This window comes from Nycticebus coucang, chromosome 8 (genome assembly GCF_027406575.1).
Source record: "Nycticebus coucang isolate mNycCou1 chromosome 8, mNycCou1.pri, whole genome shotgun sequence".
Classification (NCBI taxonomy): Eukaryota; Metazoa; Chordata; class Mammalia; order Primates; family Lorisidae; genus Nycticebus; species Nycticebus coucang.
Window position 1 is genome coordinate 9,216,802 of NC_069787.1, and position 23,727 is coordinate 9,240,528.

Genomic DNA, 23,727 nt, shown 5'->3' on the forward strand with positions numbered 1-23,727 from the left:
CATTATAGTCAGAACAGGACTCTATCCTTATCATCCCAGTGAAATGGCATATTTCACATGGAGCATAGTCATTCGTATTTATTCTGAACCAATGTCACATCCTGTGTGTCTTCTCTCTGGGACCCAGCTCCTCCAAGAAGCAATAGGCCTGGTCTGGGCCTGTGTAGGGCCCCAGACTCAAGGCTTGAGGGCCAAATGGGGCCCACAGATGTAGACGTGTCCCCAAGAAACTGAAAATACACAAACAGATTTGTAATCAACAAGTTTGCAGGAACTATACGTGTGGATGAAGCAGGGACAAGTTCATACACAGGAGTGGAGTGCTCTGCCCTCTTTCCCAGGGCCAGATCTGACAGGGTGTTTATTGAAGTCCTTCCGAAGTCTTCACCCAGGTCAGGACAGCCACTGGTTTGATCTCAGGACAGACTGTCATGATCAATAGGGGATAGCTGCCTGGGACTCTATGCTGAGAGTCATTCATCAGGGTTTAATCAAGAGGATACTGTGATTGATTAACAATGTCTGCCATGGACACAGGAAGGGAGGCTGTGGCCCCTGTGCTGTGTGTACTGTCAGTATCTTGTGCTCATCTAGTCCCCTTTCTGTGGAGCTGCCTGTGAGGAGGGCTCACTCTGGAATCCACGAAATCAGGGAGGGGCTGCTCGAGGCATGCCCTCCCCCATGGCTCCTGCCCTCCTGCCCAGGTCCCAGAAGCCATCCGCAAGTGCCAGCGGGCAGGCATCACAGTCCGCATGGTCACTGGTGACAATATCAACACGGCCCGGGCCATCGCCATTAAGTGTGGCATCATCCATCCTGGGGAGGACTTTCTGTGCCTGGAGGGCAAGGAGTTCAACCGGAGGATCCGCAATGAGAAGGGGGAGGTATGTGTCCCAACATAAAGGGTCCACAGAGGGACAAGCTTGGGTGTGGGGCCGAGAGGCATGGGTGCTGCATGACGGAACAGAAGCCAGCCAAACTGCCGCTATGAGCATTCTGTGACTCTGGCCAAGTCCCCTCCCTTCTCTGGGCCTCAGTTTCTCTTCCAGACCCCACCAACTTGCCCCCTCCCCCATGCTTCTCCAGATTGAGCAGGAGCGGATCGACAAGATCTGGCCAAAGCTGCGGGTGCTGGCTCGCTCCTCCCCCACAGACAAGCATACTCTGGTCAAAGGTAAGACGGTGAACCCCAAACCAGGCTGGACACCAGGCCCCCTCTCCTGCACTTGCAGCTTCTTCCCAGGAAGGATGGGGCTCCTGGGATTCTCCACACCAGGGACAGCCATGTGTCATAGTCTTTTCAGCCTTGGGAGGCCTGTTAAGGGCCAGAAGGAAAGAGGGGGCTATGTGTCTTGTCTCTGGGCCCCCAGCTCCTCCAGGAAGCAATAGGCCTGGGCTGGGCCTGTGTGGGGCCCCAGACGCAAGGCTCGAGGGCCAAATGGGGCCACAGACTGTTTTAATGTTGAGTCTGAATGACTTTATTTTCTTTTTTGTATTTTTTTTTTATTGTTTCGGGTTGAGGGTACAAAAAATTAGGTTACAATGTTTGCATTTGTTAGATAGAGTCCTTCTTATAATTATGTCCTAAAAAAAAAATCATGTCCTGCCCCCAAGAGGTGTGCCGTACACCCTAACATTGTGCCCATCAAGTGGGAGCACACCCATCCCCCTCCCTCCTCCCTTTTCCCTGCTCCCTCGTTCCTCCTCCCCCTTGAATTGATTTGAGTTGTTCTCTTGTGTGGGCGTATATTAGAATGTCTGCTGGCTTCATATTAGTATTGAGTACATTGGATACTTTCTCTTCCATTCTTGTGACACTTTACTAAGAAGAATGTGTTTCAACTCCACCCAGGTTAATACAAAGATATAAAGTCTCCATCTTTTTATGGCTGAATAGTATTCCACATACATATACCACAGTTTGTTAATTCATTCCTGGGTTGGAAATCTGAATGGCTTTAGACAGACCCTTCTCTCCCACGCTTGACCCGTCTTCACCACTCCTCACAGTCTGACACTCCACCCACTTCATTGCTTCTCGATCTGGCTCCAGAGCTTATGAGTTTTCAGCTTGGTCTGCCCGGCCTCTGAGGCCCCCAACCGACATCTGTGACCCTGCGATGAGCTATCGGTGCTGTAAGTGACATCTTGTGCTCATCTAGTCCCCTTTGCACAGAGCTGCCTGTGAGAGGGCTCACTCTGGGATCCAGAAACCAGGGAATGGTGCCTGAGAGATGAGGCCAAAACCCAAAGTCCTTCTCCCTCCCCTCCGCCTGCAGAGGGCAGGCACACCACCTGCTGAGCGTAGGTGGATGGGCTCTGGGCACTTTTAAAGTCACACAGTCCTAGCTCCACCCTGAGCTGCTCTGTGGCCTCAGGCAAGTCCCTCCACTCTGGCACTGGATTTCCCCATCAGCGAAACGGCCGTGGTGGCAAGTTTCCACCTGAGATCATCCCTAGGCATCTTGGATTCCTCTCTCAAAGTTGCTACCCAAGGATATTAGCAGAGGCAGATCTGGCCTGGGGACAAAAACTCAGAACCCCAGAACCCAGACACTGGAGCAGAAGGCCTCCAACCCATTATTATTCACTCTTTCCCTCCATAACCCTTTGTCAAGAATCTACTGGTTGCCAAACTTTGCTCTGAGCAGACACAGTCTCTTGGGGTTCATGGGCCAGGCTCCATCCAGAAGAGAGAGCCGCAGGCTGCACTGCTGGCCTCCAGCTCAGGCTAGGGAGGTGTCAGGTCACCATGGAAGGGTTGTTGAAGCTGGGGCACCAGGGTTTGTAAGGGTCTGTGTTGGGGGCAGGGAGCGAACTACTCAGGGGCAACAGACTCCCAGGTGCCTTAAAGGGTGTAAAGAAGTTCATCTGCGCAGGCCGGGATCTCAGGGTAAAAGAGGGAAGCCAGAGAGGACTGGGGAAGGTGGGCTGGTGGCAGATCCTGCAGGGCCACCAACACCTGCCAAGGGCCCCTGGCTGTGACCTGCACTGTGACCCCAGGCTTAGGAAAGCGGGAGGGCCCTGCGGTTGAGAGAAGCATCATCATTTCAGAAAACTCCCCACGCAATGCAGAGAGTGGCCTGGTGGAGAGGGACCAGCAGGACCGTCCAGCATTAGCAGTGCCACCTGCCCCGAGCTGCCTATGGACAGTGCCAGTGAAGCTGCAGTGGCAGCGGGTCTGAGGGACGCCTGGCAGGGGTTGGGAGGTGTTTTAGAGGGGCTGGGGGCACCCTGCTGGGGAGCCTGCCTGGTGCCAGGATGCTCCTTGGCTTTTGAGTGGGCAGCTGGGCTTAGGAGTCACAGAAGAGACACACTTGAGGGAAACTGATGCATTTGGAGCTCTCTGACATCCAAGTGCAGCTATTGGGAAGCTGGACATCCAGGCAGGGGTCCAAGACCTGGGTGGTACATGTGAGAGGAGAAGGGAGCTGTTAAGCCTAAGGGCTGCCCACTGCCCGCCTGGGTGAGGGCAGAGAACCTACCGGACGAGATCCAGTGGAGGCAGCCAGAGGAGCAGGGGGATAGCCCGGCAAGATGATGTCCAGGAAGGAGGCCTGTGGAGGAGGAAGGTGTGGTCCACAGTGGGAACAGCTGCAGAGAGGCCTGCAGGGCCAGGACAGAGATGTGACCATAGGGGACAGCCACAGGAAAGCCCTGTGACTGTGCACAGCAGGGCCAGGCCAAGTTAGGGGAGGGCAGGGGGGGCCTGGGGCCTCTATTAGAAGCTGCTGCCACCTAGGAGCCACACAGAAGAAACTCTACCTGTCCCTGCCATGGAGGAGCACCCAGGCAGGCCCAGGGAACCAGAGGGACGAGCCTGGAGGCTAAGGCCAAGAGAGGCCTCGTGGGAGCTCAGGATGATCCCCAAGCACACATGGCAGTGGGCTGGGCCTGCAAGAAGGTGGAGTGGCTGAGAGGACAGGGTCCAAGTCAGGGGCACAGCCTCTCAATAAGGGGGCACAGGGATGGGGAGACACACAGAGGCCTGGCTAGGGAAGGTGCAGGACAGGTGTGTGACGGAGGAGTACATCTGACCCTGTGTGGGATGGGACAGCCCTGGGGGACAGTGACTGTGATTACAGACCAGAAGTGCAGCCAGGGCTGAAAGGAGAAAAGAGGTCAGAAGGGGGTGATGCCTGGTCACCGAGGACCTCTAAGCAGAGCTAACGACGTGGATATTATCCAGAGGCCAAGGTGGACGTAGGAGAGGGACATCATTGCTGTGGAACAGGGGAACAGGTTCAGGTGCGGGTGCCAGAGAGAGATCTTGGGGTTATTAGAGGGGGCTCCCAGAGAGAGGCTGGTAGCAGAGAGGGCGGGGACAGAGAGAAGAGTTTCAATAGGATTTCGGAGCCAGAGTCGCCAGGCCTCAGCGATGCATTTGTTCTGCAGAATAAGAGAAGGACCTGTCAAAGTCGACACCTAAATTCCTGTCCTGCCCATGGACATCTCTGCCTGGACCCCCATGAATGGCGAGTCCCACACACTCCACAGGCCCCCAGTAATGACATCTTTTGCCCACCCTTCTCCACTGGCCCCAGCTCAGTGACTGGGGACGCATGTCATCTAGTCATTCTGTTATGTGGTGACTTCTTTATTGAAGATGCATGTCTGGAGAGAGGTCAAGGCCAGAATGGTGGGGCAGAGGTCACTGGCAAATGACACAACCACCTCCCCCTTGAGCAAGACTAGACTCCCCAGGGAGGAGGTGCTGAGGGGGCAGGTTTGGCGCCCTACTGAAGCCCTGAGAGGCCCAGAGAGGTGGAGGCAGCCCTAAATACAGGTAGAGGGGACAGTGTTTCTGGTTAGTGTGGCTGCCAGGGAAACCAAGGGCTGCAAAGAGCAAAGAGGGTGCTGGAGAGGGGAGCAGACCGCAGGCCACAGAGGGGCTCGGGCCAGCATGGGTTTAATAAGGTGCCCAGCTCACCCTGTAAGTGCTGGCACCTGTTAGCCAGCCCAGAGCCGGGAAGAGCCACGACAGGAGAGGATGACCAGACAGGGCCCAGAGAGGAGGCCATGCCCAGCACAAGGCCCTCCAGGGGACCAGTACTGGCCCAGGCTGAGCCCAGCATGGTGGCCCAGGGCCCTGATCACACTCCTGCCCCCATAGGCATCATCGACAGCACACACACGGAGCAGCGGCAGGTGGTGGCCGTGACAGGGGATGGGACCAACGATGGGCCTGCACTCAAGAAGGCTGATGTGGGCTTTGCCATGGTAGGAGCTGCTTGCAGGGGGCCTGGGGTGGTGGTTGGAGCTCATAGGCAGGAGTTCGAATGGCTTGAACTGGCTGGGTGGGTCCCCGGGTCACACTTGACCTGCCCACCATCTATCTTGTGCGTGCCCAGTGCTCTGGAGGCTCAGCCTAGACCCCAAGGTCTTCCTGGAAGGCTGCAGGGTGGCTACTTGCTTGGGAGAGCTTTGGGAAGAAGGGCACTTGCAAGTTGGGGAGGAGAAGGGGCTGGACCAAGCCTTGTGAGAGCAGAGAGTTGGCTCAGGGACGATCTGTGAGGGGGATGAAGGCAAGGGTGCTCCCGTGTGGTCTGGTTGGGCTGGGCCCATTGGATGTGCACGTGGGGGTTGTGTGGTAGTTAGGATGTGGAAGGGGTGAGGATGGTGGTGCTAGAGTTACTCACATCCCCCGGCTGCCCCACCCAGGCCCCTGTCCCTGTCCCCACAGGGCATTGCAGGCACTGACGTGGCCAAGGAGGCCTCAGATATCATCCTGACGGATGACAACTTCAGCAGCATCGTCAAGGCCGTGATGTGGGGCCGAAACGTCTATGACAGCATCTCTAAGTTCTTGCAGTTCCAGCTGACGGTCAACGTAGTAGCCGTGATTGTGGCTTTCACAGGAGCCTGCATCACACAGGTGGGTCCTCAAGGGGGCGTAACAAAGCCTGGAGGAGGGCAGAGGCCCCTATGAGGACCTGGGGCCTTGGGGCACCCCAGGTTGTCCCTGTCAGAACACCCGGGGTGGGATGCCCATGGATGGAGCACCTGCTGGGGACAGGAACTGTATCACAGACCTCAGGTGCAGGCTCCAGCCCTGGTGAGGTCGAGGAAATGAGGCTCAGAGAGGGGATGTGACTTGCTCAAGGTCACCGAACAGATGCGTCAGGCTAACACCCTGGTATGCCTGGCCCAGGAGATGGGAAAAGGAAGGCAGGGCCAGATGGTAACAGGGGCAGGGCAGGGCCCAAGGGGGATCAGGAGGCCAGCTGAGGGCAAAGAGCTGGCAGGGCCTGGGGGGGGGTTGACCCTGGTGTGGAGTGTGGCTCAGGAGATGCTGGGTGGAGGCAGGGGAGGAGGGTGTTGGGGGTTCTGTCTCATGGGGAGTCAGGGAGCATTCTGGTCAGATCACCATGTCTGGGTCCCAAGCAGCCCCATGCACTGAGCCTCGCAGGCAGGCCCCAGAAGTCTGCAGACTTACCGCCTTTTCACTGCAGCCCTGTTTGAGGCAGGAACTGTGATGATCTCATTTTACAAAGGCAGAAACTAAGGCTCAGAAGATGGGCCAGGCACCTGTCACTGCTCCCGCAGCCTCCTGGTACCTGACTAGCCTGCCTCCTGCAGGGGATGACCAGCCTGGCCTAGGGAGGAAAGGGTGGCCCCAGGAGAATCCCTGAGGCCTGACACCTCCCAGCAGCCACCTGGGTAGACAAGCCCTGACCACAGGAGCCCTCAGAGACACAGAGTGCAGCATTGACCCAGGAGCTGTGGGGCCCCAGAAAACTGCTCCCCTCTTTGCACTTGGAGCCTGGGGGTGTACCCGACAGGTCCCTCTACCCAGCCCCAAAAGTCAACTCTGGTGGATGTGGCTGAGGTTGCCTTCTGCTCTGCGGGCTCTTCCTCCTGGTCTGCAGGGGAGAGGCTCCCTCTAGAGGCAGCTGGAGGGACACTCCCATGACAGCAGCAACTTGTACAGGTTTCTTGGAGACCAACAGTTCTTTTTTTTTTTTTTTTTTATTAAATCATAGCTGTGTACATTGATATGATCATGGGGCATCATTCACTAGCTTTACAGACCATTTACCAAGTTTCACATATACCCTTGTAAGATGCACCGCTGAGACCAACAGTTCTTGATGCCAGATAGGAAACTGAGGTTCTGAGATGACTATCAGTTTGCCTGAAGTCTTGAGTTGGTGGCAGGGCCATCCAGGCACTGGTAAAAAAACAGGTGGACATGACCCTGAGGCACATAGAATCAGAGAAGGCTGAAGGGCAGGCAGAAGCTAAGGGGTGGGGAGGTTGCCTCCAGCTCCAGGCATGGGGAGCAAGGCTGAGCCTGGAAGAAGTGGGCTGTGGTGAGCACGTGGGAGGTGAGTGAGGGTATAGGATGCAGACACAGGAGCACTGAGGTAGTCCAGAGGTGCAGTTGAACTTGCAGGGTCCGTGGGCTTCCTGGAGGGGGCGTTCCATAGGCCCCCTCTCACCAGGCCTCTCATCTCACCAGGTGGATGAGATCAAAGCCACAGAGAGAGGTCCGGGTTGAAGAGAGGCCACCTGGGGGATGGTGGGTCCCCAAAGCCAGGGAGACAGGGAGAGCACCTCCATGGGAACACGGATTCAGAAGGAGGGTGGAGGATGACCAGGAAGGTGGGGCCGGGAGTACAGCCGCAGGCAGAAAGGCCCTGAAACAAAGCCGGAGAAGGGCTCCCTCAACTTGTGACGTGGAAGTTAATGGTGACCTTGGAAAAAGTCATTTTGGAGGTATGGAGGGGCCAAAATCTAGCTGGTGTAGACAAAGCATGCAGGGATATGAAGAAGGAAGAAGGTATGTGGATCCAGTGCCTTCGGGCAGTGTAGACCGTGTGCTCTGATTGTGTGCAGAACAGTAAGAGTGCGTGATCCCCATCTCAGCCAAAGAGAAGGGTCTGGAGGGATCCCTAGCAGAAAGTAGACAGTGGTAGCCTCTCAGTGGTATGATCTTTGATGAGTTTTAGCTACTTCAGCTATTCCTTACTTGTCAAAATTTTCTACCATGAAAATACATTTTTTTTGAATAATCAATGTACATTATAATTTTTAAGGCAAGGATAAATTGGGGGACAGGCTCATGGGCTATATGGACAGGATAGAAGAGGCCAAACGAGGCAGCTACAGATGGCAGGGGTGGGACCCGTGGGGAGACAGGGTGGGGTCTTTGGAGGTGGTAGGGCAGGGCCAGGTATTGGCTTTAGGTGGTAGAGACCTCACCTTAGGGGCTAGAAAGGAAGTGAGAGGGTGAGAGCCACCTCACCCAGGTGGGGTGGAGTTTGTGGATATCAGGCAAGGAGTTTGTGGATATCAGGCCTGGGGGACTGTTTCCTCTTGGGGGGGCAAGTCTATGCTGTTCTCAGAGAAGGCATCAGAGAGTCTGCTCCACACCTGCTCAGGAACCTGGGGGCATAGGCAGCCTCTAGTCCTAACCCTGTCCCTGGCCGCTGTCCCCAGGACTCCCCTCTGAAGGCCGTGCAGATGCTATGGGTGAACCTCATCATGGACACGTTTGCCTCCCTGGCATTGGCCACCGAGCCGCCCACAGAGACCCTGCTTCTGAGGAAGCCCTACGGCCGCAACAAGCCCCTCATCTCGAGGACCATGATGAAGAACATCCTGGGCCACGCTGTCTACCAGCTCACGCTCATCTTCACCCTGCTCTTTGTTGGTGAGTCCACAGCCCACCCACCCCTGTGTGGCAGTCACTGCATTCTGGGTACACCGGGCTCAGACCCAGCGTCCGCCTAGTCCACCATGAGTTTTCCAATCTGCAGTCACTTTTTTACAAGCCGTGTCACCTGGTAACACAGCTGGCATTCCACCTTCATCAGATTAGAAGACAGTTCCCCCAAGGCCTCTGTCCCCTTAGAGGAGAAATGGTTTTGCTAACCCTTCGCTTATACCAACCAGCCAACCACACAAGCCCCACCCTGCCCCACGATGTCCAGATGTGCCTTCTTGTCTGGGTTATTCACCTCGCTGCTCAGAAGAGACCCCCACGAAAGGCTGGGCGTCCCCCCCGCCACCACCCTCAGCCCAGCCCCTGACCGCTCTCGGCAGGCGAGAAGATGTTCCAGATTGACAGCGGGAGGAACGCACCCCTGCACTCCCCACCCTCCGAGCACTACACCATCATCTTCAACACCTTCGTCATGATGCAGCTCTTCAACGAAATCAACGCCCGCAAGATCCACGGCGAGCGCAATGTCTTTGACGGCATCTTCCGGAATCCTATCTTCTGCACCATTGTGCTGGGCACCTTTGCCATCCAGGTAGCCACGCGCCCCCCCCTTCATCTGGGCTGGGGTGGGCAGTGAGAGAGCCCAGCCCTCTGGGCCTATTCTGATGGCCTGTCTTTTTCTTCTCTGCCCCCTGTGACCTCCAGATAGTCATCGTGCAGTTCGGAGGGAAGCCGTTCAGCTGCTCTCCACTGCAGCTGGACCAGTGGATGTGGTGCATATTCATTGGGTTAGGAGAGCTCGTTTGGGGCCAGGTGAGTTCCGGGTAGGTTGAAGGGGAAGGGAAAGAGCACTGGACTGGGAATCCAGGAGCTCCAGGAATGGGTCCCCGGCTCTGCCATGGCTGCGCTGCCTGAGCCCAGGTCCCAAATACTGGTCCTCTGGGTACCACCTCTGTTAAGATGTGCTTTCTATCTATGCCATTATTCCTGTTATTTACTTAATGTTTTCTTTCCATCGCATCGGTTTTTTTCATTTAAGCTTCTTTCAAAAGGCAACATAATATTATTACAGGACTGGAAAATCAGGATTACTTGTCATAAACAAAAGCTAAGGGAAAAGTGATGTAATGAGCATGATGTTACTAAACTCTAGCTAGGTGCCATGGAGCCCAGGTTCAGAGCCTGAAGCCACCGCGTTAGAGAGGGAGATGAGTCAGGAGTCTGCCTGTGCCGATGGCCTGCTGGCTCCCCGCGGGGTCCTTTAGAGGACTGAGAGGGAATGTCAGAGGGACAAACTGCCACATTGCAATGTGACTCAGTGCCGCGCCTAGGGCCATCTAAGGTCCTCCCCAGCTTTGGGCTCTCCAAGCTGGATGCTCTTTGGGGGCCCTTCCAGCTTTGGCCCTAGAAACTTCTCCCACCAAGCCCCTTCCTTATATTTGCCCAAGTTCCAGACACGCACACACAAGCTTCCAGATCCAGGACACCATGCTTGGGAGAGGCACCCGGAACCAGTCTTGAGCCAAAGGAGCTGTATTCCCCAGATGGTCAGACATCCAGGCAGGGGGGACCCCAAGGGGCCAGAGACATTGCTCTTGCCCTCATTCTGTCTCCAGGCTAGAGTGAGACGCTACAGTGGCAACAGTTAACTCTGAGGTAAATGAAGTTTAGATCCATCCAAAAGGATGTTCTTTAAACTGTGGAGGACCCATGGCGAGTGGGTAAACTAGATTTGACGGAATGACCTCGTTCCTTAGGCCCTCCCAGCGCCAGGCTTCACCCCACTGAGAGCTCTCAGGGACGAGGGAAAGGGACTCATAAAGACGAAGGACGATGCCAGGGGGCAGTGCTGACCTTAGAAGTCCCACAGAACCCCTGAGGCTGAATGTTCAGGCCAGCCCCTCCCTGTCCCCACGGCAGATATAAGGGGCCTCTGACGTCTGCCACCTCAGCCCCAGGGACAAGCCCTGTGGGGCAAGAGTGAGAAGGAAGGCTTATCCCTTTTCCACATTGCCTTCCCACCCAGGAATGGTGGCCCCCCGGGTACCCAGGCCCTGAGCTCCTGTTCCTCAGGCTTGGATCCACTAGGGCCCAACATCCTATGGGCCAGGCTCTTGCAGGACAAATTAGACATTCTACCTCACTCAGTCCTCACTACTCCCAGAGCTGCCACCAGCCTTTTTTTTTTTTTTTTGTAGAGACAGAGTCTCAGTTTGTCACCCTCGGTAGAGTGCTGTGGCGTCACAGCTCACAGCAACCTCCAACTCCTGGGCTTAGGCGATTCTCTTGCCTCAGCCTCCCAAGTAGCTGGGACCACAGGCACCCGCCACAACGCCTGGCTACTTTTTTGTTGCAGTTTGGCCAGGGCTGTGTTTGAACCCGCCACCCTCAGTCTATGGGGCCAGCGCCCTATCCACCGGGCCACAGGCACCGCCCAAGCTGCCACCAGCTTTACAGGTGGGAAAACCAAGCTCAGAGAGATTAAATGATTTGCCCAAGGACTGTGTGGGGAATTCAACGTCGCATCTGCCCAACTCCTATAAACCAAGATTTTCCACCATGTCCTCATGACTCTGGATGAATAAATTAGAAAGCAAATTAATAAAAAATTGTAAAAGATTGAGTTGAGGAACAGGTGAGATGGGTTACGGAGGGAGTGAATCACATGACTAGGTAAGTGGGTAAGAGGAGGAGGGAGGGAAGGAAGCAGCGCCTGGCATGACTGGCTGCATCGCCCTGATGGCTACTGCTTCTCTTGCAGGTCATTGCCACCATCCCGACCAGCAGGCTCAAATTCCTCAAGGAGGCCGGCAGGCTCACGCAGAAGGAGGAAATTCCGGAGGAGGAGCTCAACGAGGACGTGGAGGAAATAGACCACGCAGAGAGAGAGCTGCGGCGGGGCCAGATCCTGTGGTTCCGAGGCCTGAATCGGATCCAAACTCAGGTACGGGAGGCTCTTGGGGGCTGGGCCCAGGCCTGGCAGGGGCGCCCGTTGATGGGGGCGAGTCAGCTTGTGCCACCCCCAGGGCCCTGCTCTGGCACTGAGGGAGGTAGCCTCAGAGGCAGCCTTGGAGGAGGGCTTCCATGAGCCCGCTCAGCCCAGGCCGGGTCTCACCACTTCACCCACCTCTGTGCATCCACGTTCCCGAGATACGCTCTCATGGCTGCTAAAGAAACAGGTGGCCTCCTCAGGAATGTTCCACTGTGAGGGGTCACAGCGGGTGTCACACCCACCATGGGTCCTGGGGGTATTCCCTGAGAGGGTAGGGAGGAGTGGCTCTGAGGGCTCAGGTGAGTGAGGAGACTGTGGCTCAGGGCTTGGGGGTGGCCCCCTGGAGGGGCAATTCAAGGCTGGACAGAAGTTGCAGGCCAGGGTTGCCCCAGGTCCTTCCTGGGCCTGTGGTCAGCCTGGGGAGGAGGATCCTTCCAAATGATGCACACCCTCCACTTCCTAAGAGGACTTTGAACACACCCCAGCCTCTCCCAGGGTGAGGGCCCTGGGCTGGTTATTCCCACACGCACAACACACACATGCGTGCCAAGTGCACACGCGGGGGTATATGCCCACCCAGAAACAGGTTTCTTCCCCAGAGCTCTGGCTGCCACGTGGCACATGTCACACCATGTGACACCCCCCACCACACCCCCTATAGGCCTCCAAGGTGAGACTCAGGGGGTTATGAAACCAGGACAGAGGGGGTCTACTGCCATGACCCCCTGGGGAGCAGGAGCTGGGAGCTCCTCCCCCACAGCCCCACACGTGAGAAGGTGTCACCTTGGAAGGCATGCAGCAGCCCTTCATTTCCACCAGTAGCACCTAGCCTCTCCTGGCTCCTCTCCACCCCTCAGGGTGTCATCGGACCTTCTCAGCCCCTGGGAAGCAGGTGTGACTACTCCAGTCTTAGAGGTCACTGAGGTTTAGGAGATGACCCTTTCTGCAGTGCTGACACAGCTGCGGCAAGGACCAGGAGCAGCTTTTAGGCCTGGAGCTGCCTGTCCTGCCCAGGATGCTGGCACCCAGCCCTCCTGTCAGGGCCAGGCAGCGCTCAGTGCCCACAACCCTGGTGCTATACCTGCCTGGCAGCAGAGCCAAATTACAGGAGGAAGCAAGGACTGTAGTTTCTTGACTGGGCTGGAGCACCTATCTTGCCTGTCTCCCATTGAGTACTCACATGGGCCAGGTGCTTTGTCACTTAAAAATAACTGTGCCAGGTAGGTAGTACTGCCCCTTCTCAAACACAAGAAACTCTCTCAGAGAAGTGACTTGCCCAAGGTCACTTAGCTAGTAAGTGACAGAGCTAGAATTTGGGCTGAGGTCTGTCCACCTCACAGCCCTCACCAACACCACTCTGACTCCAGGCCTGGACTGGAGTGAGGCTGGACGGACTCTCCCTTCCCTCCCATGCTGGGTTTGATCCCTGCCTTCCCCGCCAGCCTTGGTGCAGCCCTCTGGCCCCTGAGCCACTAGTACAAGATAAGGCCGAGACCTCTTGTCCTCCCTGGCGCCCCGAGGACCCTGGGGCCTACAGGTGGGCCTAGAGCTGAGCAGACGTCTTTCAGAGCCTTGGAGTGTGTCTGGTATTTTTTTTTAATTTAAGTGATGTTGTCATTGTTGCTGTGGCTGCAGCTGTTCTTGTGACGTTGCGCCTGTCAGCTGTGTAGCTGTTGTGTTCGTTCTTCTCGCAACTTGCCTCGTTCTCTCCTCCGTTGCAGATTGAAGTAGTCAATACTTTCAAGAGCGGGGCCTCCTTTCAGGGGGCCCTGCGGAGACAGTCCTCCGTCACCAGCCAGAGCCAGGACGTAGCCAATCTCTCTAGCCCTAGTCGCGTGTCGTTGTCCAATGCTCTTTCCTCTCCGACCAGCCTTCCTCCTGCTGCAGCTGGGCGTGAGTGTGACTCCTTACCGCCTCCATCTGGCACCACCAACACCAGCTCCCGGGTGGGCAGGCGGGAAGGGGCTGGGGTACCAGAGGACATGGGGGGCAGCCAGTCACCATTAGGCCCAGGGGGCTGAAGGGTCACAGTGACTGAAGAAGGTCCTAGTTGGTTAGTCCCACAGTGGCAGTCACTCAGCCGGCCAGGGTCAGCTGGGGTCAGGGTCAGGGATTACAACCAATCAGTCAGCAGGGAGAGGTGTTGTAAGGGTCATAAGTGGCCAGAAAGTCCAGGTCAGTCAAAAGTTCACCATCAGTCAAGAGGGTTTCAGTGATCAAAGGGGAGCAGTCACCAAGGGGACACAGAGTGTCCCATGGGCCTGTAGTCATACTTGGGTCAGGAAAAGCCTGACCCATGAGGGCAAGGGTCAGAATTGAAAAGAGGCCACCATCTTACAGTCAGAGTTAGGGGAAAGGTTGTCAGGGGCCAAGGGGTAGAAGCTCCTGAGGGTCAGTCAGTGACAGTAGGGTCCAACCAAGAGAGGGACCATGTCATCTGGGTCTTCCCAGCTGGTGAGGGAGACCTCCCTCAGCAGTGAGGGTCATGGTCAAGGGGGATGGTTGAGTTAAGAAGTGAGCGGAGGTCAGAGGTCCCAGGTTACCAAGGAGACCACAGCCTGGAGGCCTCACATCAGCAGTTCAGAATCTCTGCCCTCCTCCTTTCACTCCTCCCCTCGTACCTCTGACTATCCCACAAACACTTCCTCCTGCAGCTAGAGGTTGGAACATGCTGAAGCTATAACCCTGTCCTGGAAGGGACAAGGCCCTGGGCTCGTTCAGCTTGACCTCAGTTAGAAAATGGCAGGTAGAGCCACGTGTCTTGGCTGGGTGCCAGCAGTCTGGTCTAACCTTCGGCATCCTGCCCTCTTGTGTATGAGGGGTAGCCTGAGACTCTTGCCTCCTCCTTCATCTCCCTCCTGCCACACTTAACTCCTCATGCCACCATGTCCAACCTGGGGCTGTCATCACTGGCCTTCCCTAGATCTTTCCTGGACCTCTCTGTGGCTTCAGGCCATGGACGGAATAAATCTGTTTACCTCCTGCTACCCTTGTGGTGTCTCAGCCCTTTCCAAAATGCAAAGGAGCCCCTCATTCTGGTCTTCCAGTTGACACAATGTGTTTGTTATCTTAGCCTTCAATTTCAAAAAACAGACCCTAGACCTCATCTCTTGATACTGTAGAAAGGGCTTTTCTCCCTATCCAAAACAGAACTCCCTGCCACAGGGCAGGAAAGGTCCATGGCGGGGTGGAACCTGTGCCATCGTGGCCCTTGCCCTCTGGCAGGGGTGCAGGCCCAGAGAGCCTGTTGGTGGGCTCTGCTTGTGCCCCTTGCCCTGTCTATGAATGCCTTCCTGCCTGGTAAACAAGATGACGGGAAAGATGCAGAAAAGGGGGGCAGGCCAGGTGAGCCAAGATGACACGGAGATAGATGTACCTGAGCAGATGGTATCTGAGTCACATTTCCATGAGGGACTGTCACTAGGAAGTCACTGCAGGCCTTCTCAGAGCAGGCCACCCTGTTCCCAGCCTCCACCCCCTTCAGAACTGAGAGCCCTTGCCTGCCTGGTGGCCCTCACCAGCTGACCTTTCTGTTCCTGCTCCAGCTCAGCTCAGGCCATGCTCAGCACCACCTGTCTTGGGGTGTCCTGACCAAGTGTCCTGGGGTGGAGGGCTACCTGGGGAAGGACTTATTTATTTTAGTTCCTGTCACTCCCCTTGCTGACTCCTGCGTCCTTCTGACTGCCAGGAGGCTCGCTTCTGGGTGCAAGCTTGGTTCTTTGTCCATCCTGGTTCAGCCTCTTTCTTGAAGGGCAGCACATCCCACTGGCCGTGACAGAGCATGTCTGGCATTCCTGGGCACCCACACAGCCCCTGAAAATCTTCCCTTGACTTAGCCCCTCATCTTAGTCCTCCCAGTCTAGAAGAAAGAGCTGCCCTTTCAAGCCTCAGCCACTTTACCCTCACGTTTTGCATTATTTATAAAGCCATTCAATAAGGCCTGTCCCAGGACAACACTTCTCCTTCAGAGAAATGCCCCCCTTCCACTCCCTGCCTCCGAACTAGTCTCCTTCCCCGCCAGATCAGTCCCCTTTAGCCCATGGTCACTCCAACTTTGGAAAGAAGCCCAGGCGGAGGCTGGACCAAAGCTGACTTGACAGTCCTTGGCCTGACCCTTCATTCTGGCCAGACACTACTCGCTCACCGAGCCTATCTCAACCCTTTCCTGGTATCATATTTCCTTAAGAACTTCACATTCCTACCTTCTGTTATTCCGGGTCCCTCCTGGGACCTCTCCTTGGGCATGTGGTCTTGAAAAGACCTTGGCCATCCTCCTGCCCAGGGGCACTGGTTCCAGATAGGATCCCAACCTGTGGTTTCAACATACACATTTGGACAACACAGTCGCAATGCAACTCTAACAGCCCCTGGTTGCTCCTTTGCTTGGATCATTTCTATGACAACGTCACCTCCTCTGGTCTCCAAGGATGCAGAGGACCCTCAGATACCAGGCAAGGTCACTTCAGAAGCCACAGTGCTTCCTTGCCACAAGGAGGTTTGAAGCAGGTGACCAGGAAGTGGAGGAAGGGCCCCAGTTAGATGGGATGAAAAAGCAGCCCCTCCCCCTCCAGTGAGACCTCCTTCCTGGGGACTCTCCAGAAGAGGAGGGTGGCCACGGACCCGCCAAAGCAAAAGTACCTGGGGTCTGTGTGGCCTTGGAAGGAGTCAAACCCTGTCCCCTGGGCTATCAAGAGTTGACCACAGAGGCCTGGGACAGGGCCTGACTTCTGAGCCATTACTCAGGGGTGAACAAAGCCCCTGAACACATGAGAGACCCTCCTGCAGCAGACAGAGGATGTGGTGAGCATGACGGTCCCCTCAGGAGCTGTGTGGCATGAAGACAGGCGGGAGGGAATGCTAGTGCACTCTCCAGCTTTGCTCTTCTGACTTCAAAAATGAGGAGTTTTCCAAAACAAAAACCTAAAGGGTGCACCCCAATGCCTTCTACTCGAGCCCTCAGCATCTCCACGTCAGTTCTCCACCCTTTACCTCACAGATGCTCCACAATCAACACGGGAGGAGGGAAGAGCTGCCCCACACCCATGCAACAGAGAAAGACATGGCCAAGGCCACACAGCAAGGAAGCGGCAAGAGGTGGGACTCCAGAGTCCCACATGCTTCCTGCCACCCCACACCACAGGCAGGCCCATGACCTGGAGCCCCCAGAGTTTGAATTTCTATTTGGGGACCAATAGCGCTGCCCACAGCCCCTCCCAGTGGAAAGGAGCCAGAGCTCAGAAAGCCGGGAGCTATTTCTCTGCTTGGGTTTCTACCCGCCTGGCAGGGACTGGGGAGACGGTGCTCAAGGACGGTATTAGCAACTCCACTCTTTCATCCAAGGCCAAACTGCACAGCCTCTCTTTCTTATTGCGTGAAATTTCTGACTCAGTTGGAATCACCTTGGCACTTGGAAGTCTGTAGTGGGCTCCATGATAATCAGTGCGAGTCCCGCTTCTTCTTACCAACTATGCCAAGAGCAAAGAGCAGGACCCATGAGCCAGCCCCGCTGCATCCTGGCCCCTGCGCCTTGCTGAACAGGGCACCTGGCACTCCCACTCCCCCTTCAGATCACCAGTTCTGAGAACGCCTAGGGCAAGGAGTTTGCACTGTTCAGGGAGAAAGGAAGACGAGAAAAAGGGATGTAAGCTGGACTTCTCATTAGCATTTTGGTGACCAGTGCAGGCATGGGTTGGCGAGAAAATGGCTTGCTTCTGGGGGGCCCCAGACCTCTCCGCTGTCTGAATATTCCATTTGTTTGTTTCCCTAGAGGGCTAGAGAACCCTGGACACAGAGTTCAGCAAGAGAGAGTGAAATTAAAAGAGGTTGTGAGTCTTTAACCTTGAGCCTGAAATGAATGTGAATCAATCCCAGACTCTTGGCTTCCTTGAAGCCGGGTAAACATTCGAGTATGTCGAACCCACCTCAGACCAGGGCCTGTGCGTTTCCTCAGAGCCCTCCGGCTGCAGGCGCGGGTCTCCCTGCTCCCTCGGTGCTGATGAAACAAAAACATCTGAAAGCCTGCTCACCGGGTCCCTTTCTCTCCTTCCTCCCACCCCTGTGCCCGAATGTGGCTTCAGCGAAAAATATCCCACCTTTAGGGCAGGCAGGGAGGGGAGATGGAAGAGCTTTTTTTTTTTCTTCCCATATTTTTTCCATTTCAGCCGCAGAGAGAACCGAAGCGGAGAGTTGAGATGGCCGTGGCGGGGTGTCCCGAAAAATCTTGTCCCCACAGTCTTGTCCAGAGTAGTTCATTTTTTCTGTTGTCTCCATGCCAGCGGGAGGGCAGAGGGACCTCATCTCATTGTGTGTCATTCCCTCTGCGTTGTCAGTCACAAGACAGGGGCCTGCCACCAGCTCCCTCCCCTCACACATACTCTAGGGCTCTTATTGCAATTCAACCTCAGAACAAGCTGGGCACCAGGCTGGGCAGCTGCAACGATGATGATCATTCCCATTCTATAGATAAGAAAACTGAGGCCTGCAACACCCTTTTTTGGTTTTCCCTTAATTTCCCTTTGGTATACCCTTAATCGGGGTATAATGGCCCACTTATCAGGAGATTAGAATATGAGTTCTCTCTACCCAGCCACACATAGGGGATACAGTGGGGAAGAAATCTCAGAGTAGTGAAAGTGGCTGTGATGGAGACCAGCATGAGCTCTTGAGTGTCTGGCTGGCTCTTGCTTGGGACCTGTTGCCTCTTATTTAAAGCACAATTCTAGCAAACAAGTTTCCAGGAGTGCCCAGCCCACAGCCCATGATCAGGAGAAGGGACAGAGAGGTTTTTAGAAGACAAGGAGAAGTCAGCACTAACTAGTAAGTAATGGCTGACAGCAAAAAAGAAAAACTTAGGGGAAAAAGACAGACACTGGGGTCTTTCTTATGCAAGACCAAGAATAATGGACAGAATTGACACTCAGTTCTTCTCTGCATACTCTACAGTAGAAGGCAGAGGAGCGTATGATGTGCTTTAGAAAGACTCCGCTCTGAAATAGTAAAATAAAGGTTCAGTGATGACAAATCATCAACCATAGTCATGTAGAAAATTCACTCCTGTGGAAAAGGGCTTTCTCTACCAGTGCCTAGGGAGGAGCCACCCCTGGGTTCAACTGAGAGCTCAAGTCCTGGGACTTCAAGGGCCTCCCCACGACCGTCTCGTCCAGTCCTCTGCCTCCCCGCAGGCCTGTGGCTTGGGGCAGCCGCTGCTCTGCAGGCAGGTGTCACTTGGCCTCCACACAGTGGCCGGCTAAGGCTCTGCCCCTGGAGGCATCGGGCCATTTGTTTTCTCCACCTCTGGCTCCACTCTGAATTGAGGTGGGGAAGGGAAGAGGAGGCATCTTTGTCTCAAGTCCCATCAGACCCTTGAGATGACAGGATTGGCTGTCCTCCCAAGAGTCCAGAAAAGGGACACCTCTCTTTCTAGTGAGGGTCCTGTCCCTCTGCACCCTGTGAGGCAGGACGGAGGACGATCAGACAGACAGTGTGGCTTGCCCACAGTCAAGGCACCGGAAGTGGCAGAGCCGGGACTCAAGCTCAGGGCTTCCTGCCTGAGTCCAGTGCTCTTCCCACTCCCCTTGAAGACTCAACGACCAAGCTCCTTCCATTCTTCAGAGGTGAAAACTGAGGCCCGGGATGTGTGGTTCACAAGTGAGACACAAAAACTGAAAGAATGTGGCTCAGTTCCACACACTCCCAGGATCCCACCAGGGGCTGGGTTTGCCTATCTGATTCTGGCCTCAACTTTTTGGTTTTGTGTTTTCAAAAAAACAAAAAAAGAAACAAAATCCCCCAGGAAATAAGGGGCCCCAAAGCAAGCTCCAATGACCAGCCAGGGCTTTGAGTCGATACTCGAGTGTTTACCTCCCGAATGCATGAAGGAAAGCAACGCTGGGTACAAACGACCTCTGTTCACATTGTCCAGGCTTCCAAGTGTAGACGTGTGTCCGTGTGTCCGTCTGTGTGTGCCGTGTGGTTCCTGCCCCCCGCCGTGGCATGCTCCTTGCCTCTGAATGTCATTCGTCCGCCGGCTCCCCGTGCTTTCTGGCTGCCTCCGCTGTGCGCCTGAGGAAGCCCTGGGTTGGCTTCGGTGTGCTTTGCCGCCTTTGGTTTGCCGTTCCCGTTCTGTTTGGCCCTCGTGTGTCTTCTCTCATCCCAGCTCATCCATCCGTCTCTCCTTTCTGTCCCGTTGCGTTTTGTGCCGTAACCTGTCCCACGTTGTGTGGTTTTTTAACTGTGTGGTTTTTTTAAGATTAATTGTTTTACAGTAGCCTCCCTCTTTCCCACTTTATTCCTCCCTGGTCCAACTCCCCTTCTGCATGGTCGAACCTCTGCTTTCGAATTAACAAGGCTCAGTCTCTCACTAGGTCTGGGTGTCCGCCGGAGGAGTCGACTGTGCTTCCTTTAACCACTGTTTCCCATCACCTCTTTGATGGTGCTCAATGATTCCTCCTGTCCTGATACTGTAGTTCTGACCAAAAGCAAAGCAATTTAAAAAAACCAACTCATGGATGCATATGCCCTGAGCCCCCTCTTCCGCTCCCCCCCACCCTGTCAATGCTCTTAATACCCAGCGACTGTGGATTATTCCAGCCACCTGCTGTGCCCTAACCCTCTCCTGCCTCCACCCCGTGACCCCCACCCCAGCCTCAATGGGCAGTGCCTGACCCCTGTGCTTCCCTTGCAGATCCGCGTCGTGAAGGCGTTCCGTAGCTCTCTCTATGAAGGTTTAGAAAAGCCCGAGTCTCGAACCTCCATCCATAATTTCATGGCTCATCCCGAATTCCGGATCGAAGATTCACAGCCCCACATCCCCCTCATTGATGACACCGACCTGGAAGAAGACGCTGCGCTCAAGCAGAACTCCAGCCCGCCGTCGTCCCTCAACAAGAACAACAGCGCCATCGACAGCGGGATCAACCTGACGACTGACACAAGTAAATCAGCTACCTCTTCAAGTCCAGGGAGCCCCATCCACAGCCTGGAGACATCGCTTTAGCTGAGGACCCTGTCGCCGCCCACCTGACCCACCGCCGCCCGCCTCCGGGGCACCCACCCATCCAGGCACCCAGCTCATCCAAGCAGCAACGAGCAACGACAGGAAACCAAATACTGGAGAGAAAACCAATGTTTCCACCAACAGACCCCCTTCTCTGGCTGCGATGCTGTTTGAACTCTTTTTCACTTTGAGGCAAGGGGCGGGATCTCTACCCGGGGCTTAGGGAACTGAGCGGTTTTCCCAAAAGAAGCCCCTCCAGGCTCCTGCCCAAACGTGGACCAGCCATTCACCCGCCCAGCCGCCACCGCGTCCCCAGCATGAATGTACTGTACACTTTCAATCCTCCCCTTGTTTGGTTTGGGGGGGTTGGGGAGGGGTTTTGTTTTGTTTTGTTTGTTTGTTTCTTCGGCGGGAACTGCAAACAGACTCTTTTCTGAGACTATTTATCCAACCCACTGGTCTGTGAGTTTTTGAAATGCTTGCGCAGCATGGTCTCAGTTGTATAGATTAATTTAACAACTTTTTGAAATTGCAGAGCTTAACTCGCCTAGTAGATTTGCACCAATGGAACCGAAAAACTTCATAGACACTCACGAGGTTATATCCATTTCTTTGTATCTATATCAACGTATACTTCTCCAAGTCCGTATACGTCCATATAGATAGGTAGAGATATATATATATATATATATAAATATATATACATGGATATATAAAGTTTCTTTGCCGGCATGTTGCCTTGTTTCCGCTTAAATTGCTCTATTTTAACTTATTTATGTCCCAAAAGAAGAATGTAATTTGTTTACAAACCTGTAGATAATGTCTTTGGCTATTTGTACGGTTTAAGAACTCTGGTGGCTGAGATGCTATACAAAATACAGCTCAGCCCAACAGACACTCCCCTGGATTGCACCCTTGATGTTTTACAATAGCCATGCTCTGACTTTTGCCTGCTGTTTCCGTTCAATAATGTCACTACCATGGGAGGCTCAGGCAGAAGCCAAATGCAACCAAGCATCCATCCCGAGGGGTCTAACAACATGCTCCGTAGACGAAAGGAGAGGAGGAGAGAAGGCTTCCTGGATTTGCAACAGTAATGGCCTTCCTGGCCCGAGGGTGCCAGATCTGCAAAACTCTGGTGGAAGACTTTTCTCTCGATGAAACTTACTTGAGTTTACTAAGAGCATTTCAGGTTCTCTTTGGCTCTGTCTGTAGGGAGGTTGAGGTAGTGTTGAAATATTATAAATGCTGTTGTGTTGATTTTATTTTTTTGTTAGTAATTTAGAAATTTATTTCCTTATCAATGGCAGCATATAAGCTGTTGGCATATTGGATGAGGATCGGTATGGCTTGCTGCTTTTATTTTTATTTTTGAAGACTAGCCTTTTTCTCTGCACTATTTAGATCCGAATGAACCTTATGATGTGTATATTGAGATGTATTCCGTGTGATTTTTAAACCAAATTGTCTTCCTGTAGTCACAATATATACTGTAGCCTTTTAACAGCAAGTCTTGCTTTCCCAGACAGAAAGCCATTCTGAAACCCTACAGTATCACAGGTGAGAAGAGGTGGTTATTTGCCCCCCAAAAAAACAATAACAGCACTAGCAATCCCACTGACTAAGAGCTTATTTAATTGTATGTCAGCCTCTTAACTGCTAAGCACTTTGTGGGTCTCAGCATTTTTCATAAAAGGACTTTTGTATTTAATACAAAGTTTGCTTTGAGACTTTTCAGCATACGATCTTTTTCCATAAACTTGTACAGTGCAAAAGACATTTTGAATACCATGATCAACGATGTCCCATGCTTCAAGGAAAACCAAACACTTTCCGCCTCACTTGTGAAATCCATTCCTCGTGGTGACCCTTCCCACATGGTTGCTGTGTGTCCCTTCCCTTCTCCAGGCCCAGAGAACTCTTCTACAAAAAAAAGATGAGAGCCACTTGGGAAAAGAGCCATAGTCAGCTCGGAGGGCCTACGTCTGGACGGCTGTGGAAAAACTTGGGGGGTTGGGGTTAAAGTCAGCCCATCCAACCTGGCAACATCTGTCAGAGGACCTCCTTTTCAAGAGAGCCTCACCTGAATGTTGTGAAGAAGTGTCTCTGAATGTGCCCAGCAAAGGAAACTGCACACCCCAAGGGGTGACCAGCCCTCAGATGTGCTTCTTGGATTCGGGTACAAACACCACCAAAGCCGGCCCACTGCTCTCCTCCGAGGAAGGAAAGACCTGCACATCTCTGACACGGGGTAGCCTTGGACCATGTTTTTTTTTGGAGTTTCCTTTCTCACAGTTCTCCGTCTTGCCCTTGTTTGTTCACTCGTGTCCGTGACCTCATTCCATGACCTCGGGATACTTCTGCTTGCTCACCATGCTCATTGTCCATCTGGAGCCAGGACGCAAGGAAAACAGGAGGGTTCTCTGAGCAGTCTCGCTGGGGAACAGGGAGCAGTGGAAGGATGCCGACGTTAGCTTGGTCTTCTCTCGTGAGAATGACGGATACTCACACACACGCACCCCCGCACTCTCACACTCGCACACACAGGAAATGGTTGGTTTGTCAGAACTCACTGTAGTACATAAAGCTTGCACTCTGCGTCCTATTATCTAGCAGCATGGGGTACGTTGGGCAGTTCACCCCATTAGGGGGTGAATAATTTATGACCATCTGTTTTTATGAATTTTTTTATCTAGACAATAATTGTAAATAAAGAATTCACCGTCTCTGTTCATTTAATACTATGCAATGGTTATATGCTTTCAGTTGCTGACTCTTCTGACTCCTGCAGTGTGGCTCTGAAATGTCTGTGGTTTAAAAAAAAAGGCAAAAAACTACATCAAGCAGAACATAGTAAATATAGCCTCTGTTAACATATACTTTTTTCTAGTTTGGGACGACAGTGTCCACTTAGCTGCTTTTGTGCCCTCTGGACAAGGGCTCTAGGAGAAGGTTACAGATTCAGTTCTAAGGTCTAAGCATCTCAGCTTGTCTCCCCCAAGACAAAGAAGAGCAGAGAGCCCATCCGGTGACTCCTGGCACTATAGAATCAACCACCTTTAGAGGTGGGAA

At 54.0% G+C, this 23,727-nt stretch overlaps 1 protein-coding gene across 9 annotated transcripts in view; it reads left to right on the top strand.

The window, feature by feature from the left end:
- Positions 1–23,399, top strand: part of ATP2B2 (ATPase plasma membrane Ca2+ transporting 2) — a 373,264-nt gene extending 349,865 nt beyond the window's left edge. For 4 of the 9 annotated variants that reach the window (XM_053600581.1, XM_053600583.1, XM_053600584.1 and 1 more), the window contains 9 exons: positions 705–884; positions 1,087–1,174; positions 5,114–5,220; positions 5,684–5,875; positions 8,443–8,656; positions 9,049–9,260; positions 9,374–9,481; positions 11,430–11,612; positions 20,344–21,470. In XM_053600581.1, coding sequence (XP_053456556.1) covers positions 705–884; positions 1,087–1,174; positions 5,114–5,220; positions 5,684–5,875; positions 8,443–8,656; positions 9,049–9,260; positions 9,374–9,481; positions 11,430–11,612; positions 20,344–20,655 — 1,596 coding nt within the window. In that variant the 3' untranslated portion in view covers positions 20,656–21,470. Of the gene's footprint in view, positions 1–704; positions 885–1,086; positions 1,175–5,113; positions 5,221–5,683; positions 5,876–8,442; positions 8,657–9,048; positions 9,261–9,373; positions 9,482–11,429; positions 11,613–13,381; positions 13,558–17,427; positions 17,483–20,343 lie in introns of all 9 variants that reach the window. The other 5 variants (XM_053600585.1, XM_053600588.1, XM_053600589.1 and 2 more) reach the window with 4 other exon arrangements.
- Positions 23,400–23,727: the final 328 nt, after the last annotated feature.